This window comes from Myotis brandtii, unplaced genomic scaffold (genome assembly GCF_000412655.1).
Source record: "Myotis brandtii unplaced genomic scaffold, ASM41265v1 scaffold455, whole genome shotgun sequence".
NCBI classification, from domain to species: Eukaryota; Metazoa; Chordata; class Mammalia; order Chiroptera; family Vespertilionidae; genus Myotis; species Myotis brandtii.
This window is the reverse complement of record NW_005367384.1, coordinates 915,487-939,156: the sequence shown is the minus strand read 5'-3', so window position 1 is coordinate 939,156 and position 23,670 is coordinate 915,487. Positions and strand designations below refer to the sequence as shown.

General features: G+C 36.5%; 1 protein-coding gene across 13 annotated transcripts in view; it reads right to left on the bottom strand.

Annotated features, from left to right (window-relative positions):
* LOC102244148 (putative RNA-binding protein Luc7-like 2) overlaps window positions 1–23,668 on the bottom strand; it is a 60,616-nt gene extending 36,948 nt beyond the window's left edge. For 2 of the 13 annotated variants that reach the window (XM_005874993.2, XM_014546714.1), the window contains exons 1-2: window positions 23,608–23,668; window positions 7,361–7,455 (exon numbers count right to left, since the gene is read on the bottom strand). In XM_005874993.2, coding sequence (XP_005875055.1) covers window positions 7,361–7,455; window positions 23,608–23,668 — 156 coding nt within the window. Of the gene's footprint in view, window positions 1–2,752; window positions 2,916–7,360; window positions 7,900–7,944; window positions 8,023–9,042; window positions 9,114–11,614; window positions 11,888–12,081; window positions 12,107–12,716; window positions 12,734–13,481; window positions 13,607–20,477; window positions 20,565–20,670; window positions 20,755–21,668; window positions 21,695–23,607 lie in introns of those variants that run through there. The other 11 variants (XM_014546711.1, XM_005874992.2, XM_005874991.2 and 8 more) reach the window with 11 other exon arrangements.
* Window positions 23,669–23,670: the final 2 nt, after the last annotated feature.

The following is a 23,670-nucleotide window of genomic DNA, read 5'->3' as shown; positions in this document are numbered from 1 at the left end:
AGGAATACAACAGTCTGGTTGAAAGAGAGGACCAAATGATTTATTCATTGAAAGGAGAGGTAGACTGGGCTAAGGGTTTTAGATTTTTTGATCATATATGTACAATACTAAACCTCAAAAAATTTCTGTGTGGTAGCAACATATGGTAAGTTCATTCCAACTCAAGAATGACTATCTTCTTTTCTTCACATTTAGATCTCTTTAAGTATCATTTTATCAAGTTTTCTCCAATCACCCTGCCAAAGTAGCTGCTAGCCCACTATCTCAAACAATCTAAATTACCCAGCTATGCTTTTTTGTCATAACTAAAACCACATTATATCTTCTCACACTTGGTTGTGTATGTCTCACATGAGAATGTAAGCTACCACCATTAAAGCAGAAACCTGTGTCCATTTTTGTATCCCCAGCTTACACATGGGACAGATTAGGTCCTGGAGAAGTACTTAAGTGAGTGAATAAATGAATGAATGAATGCTAATAGCACCAATCAGCACCACTCCCAGAGAGATGAAAAAAATAAGTCACTTCTTGAAGGGCAATTTTTTAATTTTTACTGTGAATTCTCTTTACTTTCTCCACCCAACCCTCATTAAACTGACATCTCAGGCTCACCCTTTTCTATTTCTTCCTCTTCTTAATTCCAGTATTACTTAAATTTCATTATCCTATACACTATTAAACTAATATCATAAAGGAGGAAGAACAAAAAAACTATCTAAATTTGGGAAATTTACAAATTATATTAACCAAGTACATCAATATACATACCTATATTTTTGATATCACAGACCTAAGAAAGTTTATAGGATGATATAATTCAAAGTACTATGTTCTATATAGGTCAAAGTAAAACACCAAATGTTTTTAAAAGATCCCCTAACGAGTAAGAATCATCAAACTAGAAAGATTGTACAAGGACATTTGGTCTTGCCACCTGCACATCAGGGTACAACTCATCACATTAAAAAATATATATTTTCACCCCTGGATGGCGTTGCTCAGTGGTTAGAGCGTAGGCCTGTGCACCAAAGGGCATGTATCTGGGTTGCAGGTTCAATCTCTCTCTCTCTCTCTCTCCCCCCCTCTCCCTCTCCCTTCCTCTCTGAAGATAAAATTTCAAAAAAGGAAGAAGAAAAAAACACAAATGCTAGCAAAAACATTCAGAATGATAGAAAAAGTTGTTTCTCAAGAGCATATGTACCTCAGGCTGAACAGTTCAGGGCATTAATGTATCAATTTGCCAACAATGCTCCAAACTATATTCAGGACTTGGCTTTTCAAGTTTAACAGTAGTTTTAATTATTCACTGGGAAGTTTTTAATGTGCCTCTGATTTTCTTGGCACCAAATGTGATTTTTTAAAAGATAGGTTTTTTATTGATTTCAGAGAGGAAGGGAAAGGGAGAGATAGAAACATCAATGATGAGAGAGAATCATTGATTGGCTGCTTCCTGCATGCCCCCTACTGGGGACAGAGCCCACAACCAGGGCACGTGCCCTTGACTGGAGTCAAAACTGGGACCCTTTGGTCCGTAGTCCAACGCTCTACCCACTGAGCCAAACCAGCTAGGGCCCAGATGTAATTTTGGTTTAGGCCATCTCTAAAAATGCTTGTTAAAGAAATACATATTTTTGTAATAGACTGAGAATAATAAAATAAAAATAACAAAATTGTTTAATATAAGAACATAATACACTTCAAAAGCCAAATCTTACAAAACCTGGGTTAACAGGCATTTTGCAAATTGGTAAACTCTAGAAATTGACTGTGACATAAATAAATAGATAGATAGATAGATAGATTAGATAGATAAGCAAACAAACGAATATGTCAGTTATCTGGGCCAAAGCTAAAAATACTTGTTAAAAAATACCAAAGTAGCCCTAACTGGTTTGGCTCAGTGGATAAAGCATCGGCCTGCGGACTCAAGGGTCCCAGGTTCGATTCCGGTCAAGAGCATGTACCTTGGTTGCAGGCAAATCCCCAGTTGGGGGTGTGCAGGAGGCGGCTGATCGATGTTTCTCTCTCATCGATGTTTCTAACTCTCTATCCCTCTCCCTTCCTCTCTGTAAAAAATCAATAAAATATATTTAAAAATAAATAAACAAATAAATACCAAAGTAGCTCTGGTCAATGTGGCTCAGCTGGTTGGAGTTTTATCCCATAAACCAAAGGTCCTGGGTTCGGTTCCCAGTTAGGGTACATGCCTAGGTTGCATGTTCTGCAGGCAACCTGTCAATGTTTCTTTGCACAAGGATGTTTCTCTCTTTCTCTCTCTCTCTGTCCCTTCCTCTCTTTCTCTAAAATCAAAAAACATTTCCTTGGGTGAGGATTAAAAAAAGAAAGAAAAAAGCCAAAGTAGCCCAAAACAAACTATTTCTGAGAGATAGTTTAAAACAGCGGTCGCCAACCTTTCGGACCTCGCGGACCACCAGTTGGCGACCGCTGGTTTAAAACATCTACAGACCAATTTTTCACATCTGCTTATGAAACTACTGCTGTCATATTTTGATAAGCAACTCAATAAAACAAAGATAACTCTCCAACTCCTTATCTGTTCAAAGGTAACACATTGCCCACTAATAATGATCAATTATTGAAATTCAAAGTTAGTTTTTGAAACAGATTTATTGAGCATTCTACTTTTGGGTGGATCAATTATTCATTCAACACAATGGAGGGACCCTTCTAGATGCTGGGGATATAGCACTGAACAAAACCATGTCCCTGCCCTTATAATGAAACTTACATTCTAGTGGCTGGTTGAGAAAATTTTGTGCAGGTTTACTTCTTATCACTTATTCTGCTTCTCCATACTTTCATGGCTCTTTTACATATGTACTATGAAAGAGACTTCAGTAGTTTTAAAGTTCAGGTTTGTATGCACCCAAGTAACTGATTTTAGACCAGGCCTTAAAAGAAAGAGTTAGAGAAGCAATAAAGGAGTTTCAATTAGTAAAAATTGCACTTCAGATAAAACCCACAACCTACTGGGGCACCATAAAATCAACTCAGTCAGAATTTTTTGACAATAATTCCCATCCAATCACTTCAAAAAGGCTGATAAAACTTCACTTTATCCCTGTCCTTGACTATTTCTCAATATCAGTTCTCTAACTTTAAATTCTATTTTTGAGAATTTATTTAGACAAAATTTCGTGGAAATTTTATATATTTAAAATGTGCAAAATTCTAACTGAAATAGGAAAGACTGGCCTATCCCCATGTCCATGTAAACCCTCCAAAGACATTTCAGAAACATCTAAAAGTCACTGCCCTAGGTTATCAAAAATAATAGCAACAAAAAGCTTTTTAAAAAGTATTTAGATCCCGGCTGGCGTGGCTCAATTGAGGGTTGACCCATGCACCAAGAGGTCACATTTGATTCCTGGTCAGGGCAAATGAGTGGGTTGTGGGCTCAATCCCCAGTGTGGGGCATGCAGGAGGCAGTTGATCAATGATTCTCATCATTGATGTTTCTCTCTCTCTCCCTTCCTCTCTGAAATCAATAAAAATATATTTTTTAAAGTATTTAGATTTAAATTACTTCGAGATTCCTGTTGCATAACTGATTCTTTAATTATAATATATCTGACTAGCACAATTTCTCTGAGCCTTAAATTTTTTCCCATCTATGAAATCATGACCTTATGCAGGAAGACATGACAATCTGTCAATGCTAAAATTATACTATGATGAAGGCTATAATAAAATTAGTAGTGGCCATTTCTGAACTTAGGACAGGCACACTGAGTATACATTTTCATCTCTGCAGATCTTCATTTCAAGCTTATGTTACTGTCTCTGCTTTAGATTTAATGCCTTCTGTAAATTATTACTATCACATACCTTTTCCCTAGATCACTAAGAACCAGATGGAAAGTTTTTTGTTTTGTTTTTTTTAAAAGCTCTTTAATATACTTATTTTTCCTCAGGGAAGCTATGTAACAGAAACAATGTGTTGGGGGTCAAGAGGACAACTCTGCTTAGGTTTTTTGTTTTGCCTAAATCTGAAAGGGGATGAAAAGAACAGGGAGAAACCAAGTGTGCAAGGGGAGGAAGAAAGAACTAAAACAAGAAAGTATTCTAGATGAATAGGGAAACAACCCAAGGCTTTGAAAAACAGTAAATTACTAAGATATAAGAGATATTCATGCTTCTTCTAAAAATCATAATCCAAAGATATTTATATACACACAATTGTTTTGATTCTTTGCTCTACATTTTCCTCTTCTGAATAATTTATTAACTAAAGAATTAGTTATAATTCAGTATCAGATTAATAAAAGATAAAATGTTATAAGGGCATTTTCATCAAACTGAATTCCAAAAGTATTCCATACTAATTGTCAGTTGAGTACATTTTTAGAAATCATACTCTCCATCTTCAAGTGCTTGATATAATCTTCAACCACTTACAATGAATAAAGCCAGATAATACATTTCTATGTATTCTGCTGTTAAATAACACAGAATATTGGTGAATCATATTCTGCTGGAAGTGAGAGATCTGAGGAACATGGTCATGAAAACTAAAGAGCAAACTTTAGTTATACGGCAAAGAAAAAGCATTATAAAAATCAATAGTTACAATTCAGTTCTTTTCATCCTCTAATACTAAAAAAGACAACAACCCAAAACACACAGACATCTTCCACATAAAGAGGTATGAACTGTGCCAGAAAAGCATTTGTTCTACAGAGACTGGCTGGTAAAGAAGTCACAGCTCTGTAATTACAAACCATTTCTACATAGGATGAACTGTTATAAATATACCCTTTTAGTAATAAGGGTCATGAGAATGTCACACTATGGATGGTTTTAAGTTCTCAAGGACACTACACTAGGACAATCCTGGAATTTCATAAAGTCCTATATACCAGTACTTAAAAATGTTTAAATTCTGAAAGGTTCACAACTATTAAAACCCGTCCTTCCATATAACAATACCTTCCCTATTACACTGACAAAAAGAAGATATTTCTTGCCCAGAGTTTTCCTGGCAACTGCCTTTAGAAGGGCTTTCCTTAGTAACTGTTTTTCATGTAATAATCCAAGATATCAATTTTAAGCCTCATCATTAAATTCTATACTGAGAAAAATGTTACCAATTAATATAGTATTTTTCTATCAACTTTGAGATGCATTTTTCAGATGTTAAAATTTAAAAAAATGTGTATCTTATAAATACAACAGCAATAATTTTACAAGGAAATTTTTTATTTAACATACTCCCTACAAAATAGAAAACATGTTGAATAAGACTATACCTCAGAAAATTTGGATTTGGTCCCAGCTTTACTTTAAAACAACAGAACGAAATGATTTTTAATAAGTCACCATCTCATCAAGGCCAACTATAGATTACATACCTCACAGAATTGTTTCAAGAAATAAATGAGTAAAATTACATTATGTGTACCTAAAATGTAAAGTACAACTGTGCTGTCACATTTTTATTAATGCCATACTTGAAAAATATAATATGCCAGAGTCTTGCTATGGTTGGGCTTTATTAAAAAAAAGGAAGAAAAACAACACCTAAATTCTGCTACTTTGTTCATTTTGTCCTCAAAATTTAGCTGAAGTGATAATTTAGCCAGTAAATAAAATGATTTTAACTGTTAAATTTAACAGTACATGTGGAGAATCAAAGTACACTACAGATAATTATAGATTTCTTTTATAGCATAGTAAATATTTTAATTATGAAAATTCTGAAGAGTATATATGAGGGTTAGTTATCTGTTATAGTACAAACTCAAGTGCTCAGAAACTGGATTTCCTTTTTGTGGTATTATACTTTTTAAAAATTTAGTATTATACACATATTTTTAAATGTAGGCTCCTTTTTTCATTTTAACATAATATAGTTTCAATAGTCTTTCCTAATGGAAAAAGAGGTGCTTTCTAGATTGTATGCCTTGATATCTATCTGTTTGGGGCATTTAATTCTTCCTATTCACAAAGAAAACACTCATTTTGGATATCTTTAAGGGAACTCATCACTTCTGAAAATCAAAGTCAAGAGTCTTTCCTTCATTTCAGTCATTTCTGGCAAATGAGAAATAAAGTCAACTAAATGTTCAGCCCTTACTAGTCCTCCTCCACCATCATCAGATACAGCCTAATAAAGGGAGCTCTTGCAATAAGTAATCATTTCAAACAAATCCAAACCAAAGGGAATATAACCCTTTGTTCCATTTAAATAGGTCCATCATCATGTGGATTATCTTCCAAATTAAACTGATGATACGCTAAGATCAACCAACATCATTAGACATAGAATCTAAATTGAGCTTTATATTGAGTCAGCAATATAAAGTAATTTTTTAAGTGACATCACCACTTGCAATTAAGCTGTGTGATTTTAAGTATTTACTAATATATTTTCCCCACAATTATATCCACAATATAAATGCACACAAATTTTAACAAAAATATACGGTGTTTTGTATAAAAGTGTACTCTGCTCAAAAGTAAGAACTATTTTTTAAATCACTTGTATTATTTCTGAACTAAAAGTGCAATTGCTGTTGAATTACTGTGTCTGTATTCCAAACAAGAAACGCTTTTTTATTTTTTAATATTTCAATTAATTTCAGAGATAAAGGGAGAGGGAGATAGAAATATCAATGATGAGACAGAACCATTGATAAGCTGCCTCCTGCACGTCCCTTTACTGGTAAATGGAGCCTGAAACACGGGCATGTGCCCTGACCGGAAATCAAATCGTGATCTCCTGATTCATAGGTCAGTGCTCAACCACTGAGCCACACCAGCTGGGCAGAAATGCTTTTTGAAAAATTGCCGAGGAACAGAAAAAATTATAAAGCAAAGCATAGTAATTAATTTTGAGGAATCCCATTATTGCAGATTAAATCATCAACCTAAATAAATAAGGTATACAGATTCCTCATCTAACAGCAGTGGTTTTTGTTTTAAAAAAATCATAGCATAGCCCTAGTTGGTTTGTCTCAGTAGATAGAGGGTCTGCCTGCAGACCAAAGGGTCCCAAGATTCGGTTCTGCTCAAGGGCTCATACCTTGGTTGCAGGCTCCTCCCTGGCCAGAGCCCTGGTCAGGGCTCGTACAGGAGGCAACCAACCAATGTTTTTCTCTCACATAGCTGTTTCTCTCTGTCTTTCCCTCTCTCTTCTACTCTCCCTAAAAATCAATGAAAAAATATCCTCAGGTGAGGATTAACAAAACAAACAAAAAGAGTTTTTAAAAATTCATTGCATAATAATTAGACTAGGAATTAACTTTATCAAGTAGTAAAAAAAAAAAAGGAAAAATAAGATTAGTTCATTTTTATAGTATAAAATTATCAAATAATAGATTTAATAAATACGTACAGTCCCAGAGAGGACATCATGGGGGCAACAGTTGAGAAGGTGACTCTTGCATACTCTGTCATCACTGAATTTGATTCGTTGACGAGTAGTATCTCCTGTAATATAGGAAAGTTAATAACATTCAAGGTTAGACAACTAGAAAATGTTTATTTTCTGAAAGCCCGATTATTGCTAGCCCTTAATGTGTGGCTACACACACACACATTTATAAATCAGCTCAAGAGGGATTAGTTCTTTATATAATATCTTATGAAAAAAACGATTTTAGACAACATGCAGTTGCAGTACGTGTACTGCATATGTAATTTAAATAGTCAAAGTGGGAAAGCAATGCATTCTGTTAAAGTAATTCAGAAAAGCATAGGATTTAGAGCAGGAATGGACCTTAAGGATTATTGAGTCCAACTCCTTCACATTGCAGATGAGGAAACTGTGGCCTGGAGAGGTTAAGCGACTTGCAGTAGACCCACTAGGACAGTTCTACCCGTATACAACATTCCCTACTTGACACTAAGCATTGATTTCTTTTGTAATTATTTAATTAACTGAAAAACATAAAAAGTAATCTTGCAAATATTGCATACACACTGCGAATCCCCACTGAACCCCAGACGCCATTTCTTCCACTATTTTGTTCCAGCTGAAGTGTCTCCCTTTTGCTGCTAGGAGGAGTTAGAGAGGGTAGAATAACGTGTTTAAGAGCGTACAAACCTGGAAGAAGGACTTACACACCAGTCAAACAAAGGCACATTGCCTAAATGAAAAGTTAACTGTAATGCCTCCAAAGGCCCCACACCTCCAAGTTTTATGTAGCCTGTGCTATATATGGCCTAACATTTAAATTCTGTCTTCATATAGCACAATACACCTCCTAAGCAATAGAAGCATCCAACCTGCTAGTGATGCCTATCCACTAAAAAATTTACAAATTCTAAGGAACAAAAGGTAACTAACTACTCTAATAACAGAATATAGATGGCAGTTGTAATTTTTTTTGCTTAGAACCTCTTTGGAAAAAGAAAAAACTCTTAATGACAATTCCTTTATGTAGAGTGGTAGCCCTAAAAAAATGTGTTTTATTTTACCCTTCAATTGATATCATCGTTGATGAATGAAAACCTACTGGTGAATTACTGAAGCGAGAACTGTTGGTACCAAAATAGATTGTAAACACTGCTGTACTTCACATGATGCCTGAGGCACTCCAAAAACTTTCACCTAGGAAGTGATTCAATTATTTGAATTAATTTCTGTTTTTCACATGTGAATTACAAAAATGGTTAAAACTTTACCCCTTTTATGTGGTCTTATTTTGAAGAGTCAACTAACTAAAGTCAACTAAATACTGTCGTTTTTAGGTGGGGTAAGATTTTGTTCAAATTGTTTTAATGTGGTTAAAAATACTTAATTGTAAGTCTGATTTGTAAGCAGGAAATATGTATTTTTAAGAAGAGTAATTTATAGCTAAAATGATAGCTTCAGAGCAGTTCAACAATAGGTTTTCTAGAGGCTAGTCTCTATTTAAAGTAGGTTATTTCCGACACCACAATGTGGAATAATTCATTTATTGTTCACGCCTGCTACTATAATAAAGGTAATTTTACTGATCCTTTTTTCCTTTTAAACACAACTGCTTTTGTTCCACATTCATTAACACATCTGAAAAGTTAGCAATAACTCACGGCTCGGCGAATGCGGGGCCTTTCTGACACTCCCTTGCAGATTGAAGTAGTCAGGCATAGATACATTGAACCTTTACAAATAAAACAAGGGGCCAGATTGTTCAGTTTGTATAGAATAGACTCTGCCAGCAATTTCAATACAGCATCTAGATGTACATGTTGATTGTAAAGATTCTTGTATATGAAAACAAAAGTGAACAAAATCAGGGTGTTTTTATTTTTTTAAATATTGACTTAACAAGTGTGTAATCTTAGAGAAGAATATAACCAACCATAGGTAAAAGTCCAAGGCTGGAGCTCTCGAAAGTGGTCTTTGGGCCAACTGGGGTTTTTTAAAATTTTTTTAAATATCTATTTCATTCAGACTTTAGTGAGGGCCTTACGCTCTTGTTAGAATGATACTATGATAAGCTCACAACAGAATGGCAATGCTTATTACAGGCTTTTTGCTTCTTGGCATGTAAAAAAAATTTTTTTTTCTTTTAAATCTGCACCCAAATTATGCTAAGAAATTTAAAGATGATATTTTAAGCAGAGGGAAAAAAAATAAAAAAAACTTCCATAGCTAGAAGTCCCCTTGCTACATGTATCTACGCTTTTCAGTAATGCAATAGCAGTGTTGTTTCAGTGCTCTGTCAAAATAATGGCTAAAAGATTATAAGCCAGGCCTTAAAATAAAATCAAGATTCAATAAGTTTTACCAATCAAACATTTCATCAAGTAGGGCGACTGTTTTTGCTTCAGAAATCACAACATTAAATCTAATACTAAGACATGTGCCCTGAAGACACAACTGTCAGATAAAATATGAACAATTACAAGTATCAATTTAGCAAACATCCCTGATGAGCTTTAAAAGAAATCAGTTTCTATAAACACCAAAAAGTATTTAAAATACCTTCTCATTGCATTTAAGTGATTGCTCTTTATACATTTGATAACTGTAGTAAACACAATATGCACAGCTATCAAAAATCAGCCTATACGTTATAGAAACTTTTAAAACAACAAAATAATAAAATCCCTAGTAATTTGAGATACAGAAATACCCTGAGAGGGACTAGCAACTGAATATCTGTTTATTGGTATTTTTAAAGTTTTACTTAAGAGACTTAAAATTTTAAAAAATAATTTGGCTATATTACCATGTCCATGAAGTACTTAATAAATTTGGGCATACGCCATAAAAGTATCCTTTGGCTAAAACCAACAAAAAATTTTAAAATAAAAATACCAGTAATTTTAGTTTCTATCAAGATATCTGGCCCAAACCATATTTTTCAAAACTAGGTAAAACAGCGCCCATTTGGGGGGGAAAAAAAGGAGGGGAGGGAGAGACTACAATCAATAGAGAACAAATATGAATCAAATCTCCTTATAATGCAAGGAATTATTTTATGCGTTCGATGTACTTTATCTTTGGGTGTTCTAGGAATATATTCATATAAAAATAACCTAAAGTAAGAAAAAACAATTACCCTGTTACACTATTACTGGATTGAAATCATAGAATCAAACTTATTAGTGAACACATCCTCTGTGGTAGACAATGGGGTTACAAAGAGGCATAGAAGACAAGCTCTGTACCCTCAAAGAGTCCATGATTTTGCTAAGAGAAACAGGACATTCAAATGAAGTAGCAAGTAATATACAATGTAGCCTGATCCAAGTGCCAAACTGATGTTTCAAGTAGTAGTACTTAGGAATTCTAAGACTAGAATGACCACCAAGGACTGGAGAGGTTAGAAAAGGCTTCATGTAAGGAGTAGCCAAATTTTGAAGAAAAAATAGGACTTTGACCAAAGGAAAAAAGAAATAATTTTTCCATTGTTCCCTTCAATCCAGATTTTGTGTGTAAACAAAATAAAAAAATTAGAAGTTTAAAAATAATGGGGCAGAGATTAGGCTAAGTTATTTGCATTAACAACAAAATGTCCTACCCATAACAACATGGATGTCTCTCTGCTCTATAAGCTCCACAATAATTCATTAGACTTTGTACATAACTACAATGTTAAGTTTTTAGAATTTAAATGGAAGCATCAAATTTTCTATTAATATTTCCTACCAGCAACTCAACCCCTTTATGAGTTTCATGAATTATAACCTTTATTTGGGAACACCTGAGTCACAGGTGTACAATAAAAACTGAAATGCATATTATTCCTCTCGAGGTCTCTCAGTAATGTAACAGAGCCTAAGTGGTACTGAGGCAGTTTCACTCAGGGAATATGACCATTAAAAAGAAGGGTGCTGCCAAAACTATACTCAAATACTGCTCTTCTCCAAATCCCCTTCAATCTGTTGGAAGGGAAATTTTTAAGCACACTGTAAATCTCAACACTGCCATTTTATGGTCCTGCCTTTTTCTGAAACTGACTTAGACTTAAACTGTAGTTAAAACCTTAGCCCAGATGGTATCTGATATCATTTTACATGGTGCATGCTATTTTCCCAATACCCACCCCCACCCTCCAGTGCTACCCACCCTCTCCCTCCCATACAAACAATAATTCAAATCAACTTTCACAGATTTAGGTGCTATTTTAAAAACATCAAAATTTTACTTTACCCATTCTCTCCGATGCTCCCTGTATTTTTTTAAGCTGTGAGTGGATGACCATGCTATGTGATCAACAACTGTGAAGGCTAAGCAAAAGTGAACTGAGTTTAGTATTATAATTTCAAAAGAACCTTAAAGTTTGTAATATTTGACATACATAATGGTATGCAGATACCTTATTTTACTGCATATTATCAGGCATTAATCGCAAGCAATTTATAAAAATAACTAATTAGTTGTACAGAATTTTGTACAGAATTAGCTTAAAGCTCAACTTAGGGAAACAGAGAGGAGAAAACCCAACAGCACAGCACACAAAGCAAACAAAAGCAACCCATTTATAAATGGGGGAAAGCCCTCCCATATTCACCCATGTGACGACCAAAGCTCTCCCCACAGGTACACTCGTTAGGGGCCACATATCACTGTTGGCTTGGGACAGGATAGGCACATTCCCTCTAAAATAAAATCCATACCTCTTCAGTGAAAGGAAAGCCAGAACTAGAGAGATATATAACTAAAAACTTAAAGCTTTTTGTTTCCCTGTGCCCTTGAGTCCTCAAATGCAGAGAAATGTTCACCCTCTTATTACCATTTCTTCAAATATAAGCTACTGATCCACAAATTGGCCATGTAAAGACCCATGGCCAATTTATAGTCTAGGACAGGGCAGGGCAGAAGACCTCCCTGTACTAGTAAATCATTATGTCTTCATGTGGAACCAAGGTAAAAACAGGTGACTACTGCTGCACAGTGACTATCATACTAAAGAACCAATTTTATTACTTTTGCACCCTTCTCAAATTTTCTCACCAACTCTACTAACTTCTCCCACCTACCTTTATTGTTCCTTTAGAATTCTACCTAAAACTCACCTAGAGGAACTCTTTTGTAATTAACCTAAAAAAGTAACCCATGTTCCCTTCTAAATAAACACACTGTTTAATTTACTTCATATCTATACAATTCAAAGTACAGAATTCACTTATATAAGGACTCACTATGTCTTAACTTAAAATCATTATGTTTTGAAAACATTTAATATAATCCGATACACATCAAACTTTTCACGAATATATTACATAAGGAAAGGAAAGAAAGTGTACTCAACCAAAAATGACAGTGGGAAGAACCAGTTATGGCATTCTCATTCTTCCAAATAGCAAGTCACTTCTTTCTAACACAACTTACAATCATACCGAGGAGCAGCAGCTTTTCTTTCCTCCAGAAAAAGGAAAAATAGGGGTACTATACAGTTCAGAAAGGCTATCCCTCTTAATACTTTTATATAGTCCTATAGGTTTATAATTACAAATACTAATAACACTTCCACCACAATCCTATGACAAGCCCAACATTTTAAAAATGCAATGCCCATTGCAGAAGAAATTTGCAGAAAAAGTTCATTCTTGCTGAATATGATCATAGATTCATTAAAATAATTTTTTAAACCTACCAGCCTACTTGTCTATGAAAATCCAAATAACAAAATTATAAGGAATGAGACTAGGAAACAGCCTTGGTAGTAGGAGAAAGAGCTTATAGACTCTAAGAGCTAACAGAATACTCAAGTGGTTATATCCCAAGGCTCTATTCCACCCCTTGCCACAACCTTCTCTTCCCTCATTATACAAAGCATAGAGTCTTGGCCACTGGCAGGAATTAATGCCATCACATTTCTAGGAGGATACATGCTTTAGAATACCTATCTACATATTTCTCCTCTTAGTTTTAAGAAATATATTAGAAATGGGTTAATAGATTCCTAAAAATTAAGTTCTAAAAGTGAATTATATAGAATTTGTCTTATGGATATATGAATTAAAGTCAGTCATTAAAAAGTTGCAGCCTGCTAAATTTATATTTTGATACTTACTTGCAGAGCTGCAATTCTGATTCAGTAAAACTTGTACTCTGGATACCTGGTGTCTTCTATCATCCAGAACTTCCTATACACAAAATTATAAGTAGCAAAAGCTGTATCTGGCTATGAAGAAATAGCTGAAAAGAACCAAGGAAAAAGCAATGGCTGATTAAAAAGACAAGTTCTGCCCTGGCTGGTGTGGCCCAGTTGGTTGAGCGTTGCCCCATGCCCCAAAAGGTCGCCAGGTCAATTCCTCATCAGGGCACATGCCCAGGTTGTGGGCTCAGTCTCCAGTAGGGGTGTGTATGGGAGGCAAACAATCGATGTTTATTTCTCACGTCAATGTTTCTCTCTCTCTCTCTCTCTCTCTCTCTCCCTCTCTCCCTCTCTCCCTCTCTCTTGCTTCGTCTCTAAAAATCAATTGAAACACTTTTTTAAAAGGACAAGTTCTCATTGGTTGATGATGACTACAAAAGCTAAGTAGAGCCTTACCAAATCTAAAAACTAATGGTGAAAATAAAAAGGGGAAAAAATGAGAACATCAAAAGACAGAAGTGACAGACAACTCAATGATGAAGGAAGTTAAAGTGAAAAACAGAGAATACCATGAAGGAGACTGAGCCTTACAACTACTGAAACATAGAAGAAATAATGTGTAAAATATACACAAAATAGGTTCCTCAAATTAAGTATTACAAATGAAGTCCCTTACATTTTCCTACACAGTCCCCTACACCATGTAGGGGAAAATACACGAAATAACATTTGGTCATTCTCATAAGTCTCTGAATTGTCTTTGTACTTTCTAAACAATTTTTTAAAATTAGACACCTATAATCAGTATCACAGAATTCATCACTTAAAAATAAACACAACTATTCATGGGTAAAATTCTTCACTCCCCACGAGACTTTCAGTCCTTCTAGGATTCGAGTCCTATGTCACTACTTTACTGCAGAGTCAAAAGACAACAGAAACAGCCGAACCAGTTTGGCTCAGTGGATGGAGCGTCGGCCTGCGGACTGAAGGGTCCCGGGTTCGATTCCGGTCAAGGGCATGTACCTTGGTTTCGGGCACATCCCCAGTGGGGGGATGCAGGAGTCAGCTGATCGATCTCTCTCATCGATGTTTCTAACTCTCTATCCCTCTCCCTTCTTCTCTGTAAAAAATCAATAAAATATTTTTTTAAAAAAAGACAACAGAAACAAATATGTCTATCATCTCTAAGAAAAGGAAAGGAAGAAGTAACTAAAGCAACTCAGCAATCTGGTGATATTCAAGAAAGTTAAGATTCTATTCCTATTGGCAATTGTGATGCCCTAAAACACATCAGATAACAAATATACAGAAGATCATGTCTGAGGAAGTATCCCCTCTAATACTGAGGCAAATTAAGCTATAACACAGTAACTTCTCAATTTACAAATACATGGTTTCTAGAATCTGAGGTGGATCAACTGTTTCCTAGTAAGTATGCCCTACTTTTTCCAGTCCATAACATAGACTCACCACCACTTCACCCCTCTACCCCCCGTTTCTAGTCCAGATGTTATCTTTAATAAGCACCTTTCCCTATAACCAGGCACCTTTTCAATGTCCTACTATGGAGCAGGCTGGTGAAATCCTCCAGAACTGCTGACCACCACACCAAAACACTAATGGAAGGGTGACAAATCAAGCCAAGAAGTAATTTTACCCAAGAAGCCTAGATGGACCTATGAATTCCTGCATCTCTCCATCTCACAGTGTCTATTTCTGGCCAGTCATTTCTCCTTAGGGGCGTCAGTATATACAGTTCAAGCAACTTTCCTTTCACATGAATAACCAGTATTTTTCAAGTATGGGATTTGTCCAAAGGATGATTTTAGATGTTATTTGATTTCACCAATATGACGTTTTAAGCACCACTCAATCACTTGGCGATGATTATTATAAGTCAAGAAAAAAGCGTCCACAGGAGCTTAATAATGTGTTTAATACATCTAACAAGTTCTAATTTTTAGCATAGAGTATGTGACAACAGAGTCTAGTTATCTCTTATAACACCATGTTGTTTTCATAGTATTTATTTTTTCTGGGGCACAAACTTTAAAATTAACTTGAATTTTTAGAAAGTGAGTTGACATAAAGAGAAAATATTAAACAGGAAACAGGACAAAAATAATAAAGGTGGCCCAGCTGACGAGGCTCAGTGGTTGAGGGTTGACCTATGAACCAGGAGGTCACAGTTCAATTCCCAGTCAGGGCATATGCCTGGGTTGTGGGCTTGATGCCCAATGTGGGGCATACAAGAGGCAGCCGATCAATGGTTTTCTCTCATCACTGATCTCTTTCTCTCCCTTCCTCTCTGAAATCAATAAAAATATATTTAAATAAATAGTAAAGGTGTTATTCTGTGTGACTAACATTTGGGAAAAATTTATCTAGAATAAGGTTTCTCAAACTTTTAATGTGTATCAAAATCATAAGAAAGGCTTCTTAAAACAGATTGCTGGCTCCACCCCCAGAATTTCTGTAGGCCTGGGGCAGAATCACGAATTTTGGCTTTTAACAAGTTCCCAGGTGATTCTGGTCTGAGGATCACACATTGAGAATCACTGATCTAGAACAAAGCTTTTTCTTAAAGAGCAAGATAGCAAATTATTTTATGCTTGCAGTATGTCTACTGTGACTCAACTCTGCTGTGGGAAGGCAAAGAAGTCACATACATTATGTACACAAATGGGCATGGTTGTATTCCAATAAAACTTTATTTACAAAAGCCGATGGGCCATAATGCCAGCCTTGATCTAAAACATACCCTCAAGTAAATGAAAAGAGTATATTGTGTAACCTAATAGTTGGACAGAATACAGAAGCAGTTAAACAACTAGATATACTATAGATAGCATCCAATAAATATCCAACCTATTTTATTGAAAGGCAAAGCTTTGGAAAGTTTAACTTTGAAAGAAGACAGGTCTGCAGAAAACTGAGGTCTCAGGAAGATAAAAAACAAAACAATTTACTATGTTCAGTAGACAAGACAAAAGACTCAGTAAGGGCAGCTGGTTAAATTCTTTTCATGTTAGAATGCATGGATCAGTATCTAGAGTGGTTTGTTTCTTTGCTTGCTTTTGTGTGTGTTTTTAATATATTTTTATTGGTTTCAGAGAGGAAGGGAGAGGGAGAGATAGAAACATCAATGAAGAGAGAGAATCATTGATTGGCTGCCTCCTGCATGCCCCCTACTGGGGATTGAGCCCACAACCCCGGCATGTGCCCTGACAGAAAATCAAACTGTGATCTCCTGGTTCATAGGTTGACGCTCAACCACTGAGCCACACGGGCTGGGCCAGAATGATTTTTTTTAGGGAAAAAATTTACAGACCCTCTTCTCTAGCCCATGTTAAATGGCAAATTATGACATTCAATTGACTGAGCTACGTATTACTTTATGATGGCAGCTCGGACTTTTCAAAGTTGTAAGTTATTCAGTTAAAACAAAACATTGAAGCTGTAGCCAATTTCAGAGTTTTTACAAGCTACATTTCTCTACAGCCTCAGTAAACTTACAAAATTATTAACTCATCTATTTTGGCCTTCCCTTCCAATTTCTACACCAGTGCTGCTACTGCACGAGACTTTAAACCAGTTGGGAAATGTCCGGACCACATAGGGCCCAAGAAATCATTTGGTCTGGCCCTGCCAAGGTACTGAATTAATTAAATGTTTGACCAAATATAGCAGGCTAATTTTTAAGTTGATAATTTTGTATGGCCCACGAATGATGTTATAAATATCCAAATGGGGAGGGGGGGGCGGGGCAGGAAGGGGCCAGGCTATAAGGGGTCAATGGGGGAAAAAAGGGGACATCTGTAATACTTTAAACAATAAACATTAAAAAAATGATTAGCCCTGTCTGGTTTGGCTTAGTGGAGAGAGCATCGGCCTGTGGACTCAAAGGTCCCAGGTTCGATTCTGGTCGGGGGCATGTGCCTTGGTTGCGGGCACGTCCCCAGTGGGAGGTGTGCCGGAGGCAGCTGATCGATGTTTCTCTGGGTGTGGCTTGTGGGTGTAGCGGATTGGTGGAGTGATGGTTAATTTGCATGTTTCTCTTTTATATATATATATATATATATATATATAATCTCCAACCCAGCCAGTGTGGCTCAGTGGTTGAGCTATGAACCAGTCGGGGCCCATGCCTGGGTTGTGGGCTCAATCCCCAGTGTGGCATGTGCAGGAGGCAGCCAATCAATGATTCTCTATCATTGATGTTTCTATCTCTCCCTCTCCCCTCCTCTCTGAAATCAATAAAAATATAAATATACATATACATTTATATATATCCAAATGGCAAAAAAAAGGTTCCCTACCCCTGCTTTGAACCAAAAAGGAACAGAATGACTTTCCGCGGGTACTGAATCCACAAGGTGCCTGTCAGAAATTTACCGACTCACTAAATCTAACCTTGATCCATGATACCTACTTGCCCTTGATTTCCTGCCCCCCGTCTTAAATATGTAGCTCTCACTATCATTTACGCTTATTAGACATTTTACCCAAATGAAACCAAATCAGAGCATGTATTTGCTGCTTATTGAGCTTATGCAGTGACAGACAAAATGATTTTTCTTTGGTTTCAATTTTGTTAACTGAAGTAAAAGAATGTCTCAAAATCATAAGGTTTTCTTGACAAGGAGAACTAAACAACTGTAAAGAATCCAAGGACAATGCAGGTTTATATGAGGTGATACTATTATTGTTTTCTGGGCTGTTCTGTAGATAGAAAAATTATTCAGAGTGCAAAATGCAAAATGAGTTAATAGTGTGTTTGTTTTTTTTAAATAAATTCACTATGTGGGTATCAACAAAACTTTCAGTATTTTGATATGCCTGGACCTCAGATTAAGTCAAATATTTACTAAAACTCTGTTTAACCTTTTTATGTTTAACTACTGTTCAACCTAATGTCTGCTAAAATTTCTCATGCTGTTAAAGAATTTATAAGCTCTAGAGTAAGGAAATACCCCATTATTATTTTTTTAAATGTGTGCTTGTATATTAAAGGCTATGCCTCCTTCACTTAAAATAAACAATTCAAGTGGAATACAAGAATGGCTTACAACTGATCAAGAAATAAATGATTCATTATGTTAATGAAAAAAATTAAAACTAAATGCTCTTGATGTTGATGATAAGTCAAGGAACACAGATTACAGTAAACATGATTTTATGAAGAAAATCCACTGAAGAAAATACTGCTTCAATCCTTGATTAAATAATTTATTTTGCAGAAAGGCATCAATGTCATACTGTCCTATAGGTTCAACTGTTAGGTATCACTACTTTATATTAGGAACAAGTAAATGATTTTCTGAACTGTATTTTCCTGGTTACCTCCTAGAATGAATATCCTTTTAATTTTACATCCATAAACTACAACTACCGTACAATATAATGGATCAACAAAAATATTAAATTCTGCCTGGCCGGCATGGGTCAGTACGTAGTTGAGTGTCGATCTATGAACCAGGAGGTCATGGTTCAATTCCCCGTCAGGGCACATGCCCGGTTTGGGGGGTTTGATGACTGATGTGGAGCACACAGAAGGCAGCATTGATGTTTCTCTCTCTCTCTCTCTCCCTTCCTCACTGAAATCAACAAAAATATATATTAAAAATTTTTTTTTAATTCTGATTAATGTACTGTATTAACTGAGGAAGTACAGCATCATATGTTTAGGAAGATGACCCTCAAAAATAGCTAAAATTGGCAGGCTGATGTGGTTCAGTGCTTGAGAGTCAGCCTATGAACCAGAAGGTCACAGCTCAATTCCCAGTCAGGGCACATGCCCAGGTTTCTGGCTCAATCCCCAGTAAGTGGTGTGCAGGAGGAGGCCGATCAATGATTCTCTCTCATCACTAATGGTTTTACCTTTCTCGCCCTCTCCCTTCATCTCTCTGAAATCAACAAAAACAAAAAAATACAGTATTTATTAGTAAAAATAAATTTTTAAAAATTGGCTAAAATTATCTGAAAGCTTTAACTTGCTCCTTATACTCCCTAACTATAATGGACAACCAATGATGTTACAAAATTCTATTCTATATGCTACATACTACTAGTCTACTGGTTATTTTTCAGGGCAGATTTTCATTCCTCGGCTATTTTAGCCTTTCAGAGATGATCTCTAATCCCATTTAAAGGTTATAGCAGGGGTCCTCAAACTTTTAAACAGGGGGCCAGTTCACTGTCCCTCAGACAGTTGGAGGGCCGGACTATAGTTTAAAAAAAAACTATGAACAAATTCCTATGCACACTGCACATAATCTTATTTTGAAGTAAAAAAACTAAACGGGAACAAATACAATATTTGTATTTGCATGTGGCCCGCGGGGCCGTAGTTTGAGGACCCCTGGGTTATAGCAATTAAGAGGTGTGAAATCCTCAAAACTACCTTCCATAACTTCCCCAGTTAATAAACTAAGAATATTATCTAAATTCACACCCTCAAGTTTATTTAATTCCTATCCTTGTACCCTGCCAGGCCTGTCTGCAGTCAGAACCAGAGATTTAATCATAACTAAAAACTGTTTTTGTTGGCAAAAGGACTTTAGCTAGGGTCATCCTTGCAATTAACACAACTCAGCACAAATGACCATAGTCTGTGTGAGGACACTGGGTTCCCCCAAGTGTCACATAGACAAGTCTCTAACTGCTGCTTGAATTTCCCTGGGCTGCTTTACTGCTCCCTGTTTTCAAATGGAATATGATTAGGGAAAAATCAATTATCCCTCTCCCTTCTTTTACTGCTAACAACTAACACAAAGATATTTATAAAATTTAACATATTTTACACTTCATATAAAATGATACTGATATATACCTACTTACGGTTCCTCCCTTCTAAAAAACTTTAAATATGTTTTTCCAACATTTTTTTAGTGGAACATAGGAAATTGCTTGGTTTCCCAATTAACAAATTACAGATTTAACTTGAGGCAAAAAGGTTAAGTGACTTACCCAAGATTACAATTAGAGGTACAGCTGGGGCTAGAAACAAGGTCTCCTGAGTCTCAGCCCAATGCTCTTTTCCTTAGCCCATGATGCCTTATCAGAAAAATCCAAATACAGTCAGACCCCCAGTTACATGGGTATGAGTTACACTGATTCACATATACAAACTTTATATAGTGTGACCAATGTTTCAACTCACGCGGTACCCTGCTTCCATTTATGCAGTATGCCAGGCATCGGCACGATTTTCAGTGGCACACAGGCGGTTGCCACCACCAGGGCCCTAGGCAAAATTGCAAAGAAGGCAAAGTTTGTCTTTGGCCCTCCCACCTCCCTTATACATTCCTCTCCCACCTCCTAGTCATCCCCCTGCCCAGCCTCCCAGCACCATCATGCTGCCCTCTGGTTGTGCAAAGCCCCCCACTGCCACCACTCACCCTGGACTGTCCTTTCTGGAAGTGCCCAGTGATCAAAAATTACCTCTCCATTTCCCTGCCACTAAAATTCCTATTCCTGAGAATTTCAGTGAAGTTTAGATAATCTAAATGATTTAAATAATTCAAAATAAGGTACATTTAACAGACTTAAATCTCCAAGGAGTTTAAAAAGGAACTAATTAAAAAGATTTTGGGGAGACAGACTTAAATCTCCAAGGAGTTTAAAAAGGAACTAAAAAGCTTTTGGGGAAGAGCAAAAGGAGTCTTTTATTGGAGGAGGGGGAGGTGCAAGGTAGTCTCAGGACACTAAAGGTGGAGGGAATTACTGCCACCTTGTGTCCCACTATCCTAGAAGACAGTGGTCTCTAGGATTAAAATTTAAAAACAAAATTTTTTTTGAACAGGGCTGCCTTAAATACCTCCTACCTACCTTTTCCATCTCTCTCCCACCTCTTGGATCCCCAAATCCACCTCTTAGTGCCAAAGACAACCAACAGCAGTCCCTGTAAGCTGTTCCTGTGTCCAATACAAGGCTTCCCATTATAGAATTTCAAATAACATGGTCTTATTGAAGAACATATCCATTTTCTCTATCTCTGAATAACTTAAGTTGACTATCTGCTAAAAAAGAACAATCCTAATATTTAAAGGCCTTAAGTCATAAAATAAAACATGTAAACTCATTAACTATCTGGTTTTCTGGTAAGAAGGAAAAGAATGTTCTGATTATTATCTTATACACATAAAAGAATTTCTGTACCTAAAAAACATTCTTTTCCTTGAAAATAGTATGTTTCTTGTTTCTGGCCCAACACAGCAGTGAATATTCAGTCATTTCAACTAAATAATATTGTGGACTCATAAACATGAATTCATTGGTAAATTCTCTTAGTCTGGAGGCAAAAAAAAAATAATCCAGTAACACAAAAAAAATAAAAATTTATTTGTATACAAAACAGAATGGATTTTAAGAAATCCCTGTTTCTGCTAACTACATACAATACACACATTTTTGGTTTAGCTTTGCAATGCTACATTAGCTGCTTAGTTCGGAAATTTATCAGCTGATAGTATTTTGATCCAACTACCCACCTAGTAAAATTAGGAAATTCAATCCATGCAGAAGGTACCAAAAATGGTATCCATCTAGGACTAAAAAGATCATGTAAATGACTTCTGTAATTTTAACACAAAGATTATTGTCAGCTAAAATCCTATATTAAGCCCCTTCACAATCCTGTCTTCATAATAAAAAAGGAGCAACGTTAAGACATGCTGCAGATATAAAATGACCATTCTTATCTAAAGGTGAAAAATGATAACAGGTAAGTTCTTCCAGTGGCATTTCAAATTAATGTTAACTTTCAAGGGTTTACTACACAAATAAAATTCATTTCCTTCCCAATCTTCCCCTCCACAAGTATGTTTGCCATCTACACCTATTTGTCTATGTGATCTACAAAGAAAAGTTCCCAATATGGGTTTTAATTAAAACTGAACTGTGAATACTGAAAAGCCATTCTTTAAATATGCATTGCCAAAAATATTTGAACTCAATAAATTTAAAAAACCTACTCACATATTTTGCTGCAAAGCACTCAAGAAGAGCGACTTAAAATTTTAAGTGTCTTTTCTCTTACATCAAGCAATAAAAATAACTTAAGAAAAAAAGCATTTCTTCAATGGTTAAGAAACTATTTACCAGGACAAGCAACATATGAAAATAAACAAGTGTTTTATTTCATTTTCAGAAATTAATGAACTACACCTTTCCTCCACAGTAGGATGGATTTGAGCTGAATTTGAAAGAGTACATTACTAATTATCAACAAAAAAGCAACAGCATTTCTTCTTCTTATTTGGAAATTCTCTTTATGACAAAAAGATACCCAGCAATTAGTGGTTTTCTATACAAACTCTAACCTGAGTGCCTAAAAGAATCGTTTCCTTCAATTCTACCTCACTGGGCACCACATTTTCAAAATGGTTCTAGTTAGGGCACATGCAAGATTTGTCAAATTAACTGAACAAAGCCTCTATTAAATTGTCTAACAAAATGGAGGGCTTTCGGGGGAAAAAACGGGCCATAACATTTTTTTCATAAAATGGGGCTAAACACACCCACTCAAGAAACCATGGTTTGGGTCAGATATTTTCGTAAGAATGGTTGTTTCTGAGGGGGTTGAGAGTGCATTTCTAGGACTGGGTTTACAGCAAAGGTTTCCTCCGGACTCTGCTAAGGGGGTGGGGGGTGGGGGGGGCGGTTCTCTCTGGATGCTCTGGAGGACGGCGGCGAGAGATGATCCCAAAACTCTGGGTTAGGGATTAGTGCAGGGGGCGGAGGCTCTAGCGGTCCGCAGGTACCTAATTCGACCACAAAATGGGCCGCCCTACTACGCAAGAGAGACGTGGGCTCTCCAGTCCCAGCCAAGTCAACACTGAAGGCTCAAACTCTCCCCCTTCAGCCTCCAGGCCCCGCCTAAGCCCATTGGCAGCAGTTCCCGCCAATCCGCTCGGACACCGCCCCCCCAGCCCGACTGCCCAGCCCTGATTGGATGGGAGCGGAGCCGGGACCTCGTGTTACCAATCTGGGAGCCCCTTACTCAGCCACACACACAAGCCCAGGTGCGCCCGCGGAGCCCCTTCTCCTCGCCTTTCCCGTCCCCTCCCCCACCCCCAGGGCACTGGCAGAGACTTACCGTCCCGGGAGGTGCCCATCAACTGGTCCAGCATCGCGCGCATCTGGGCCTGCGCCGACATGG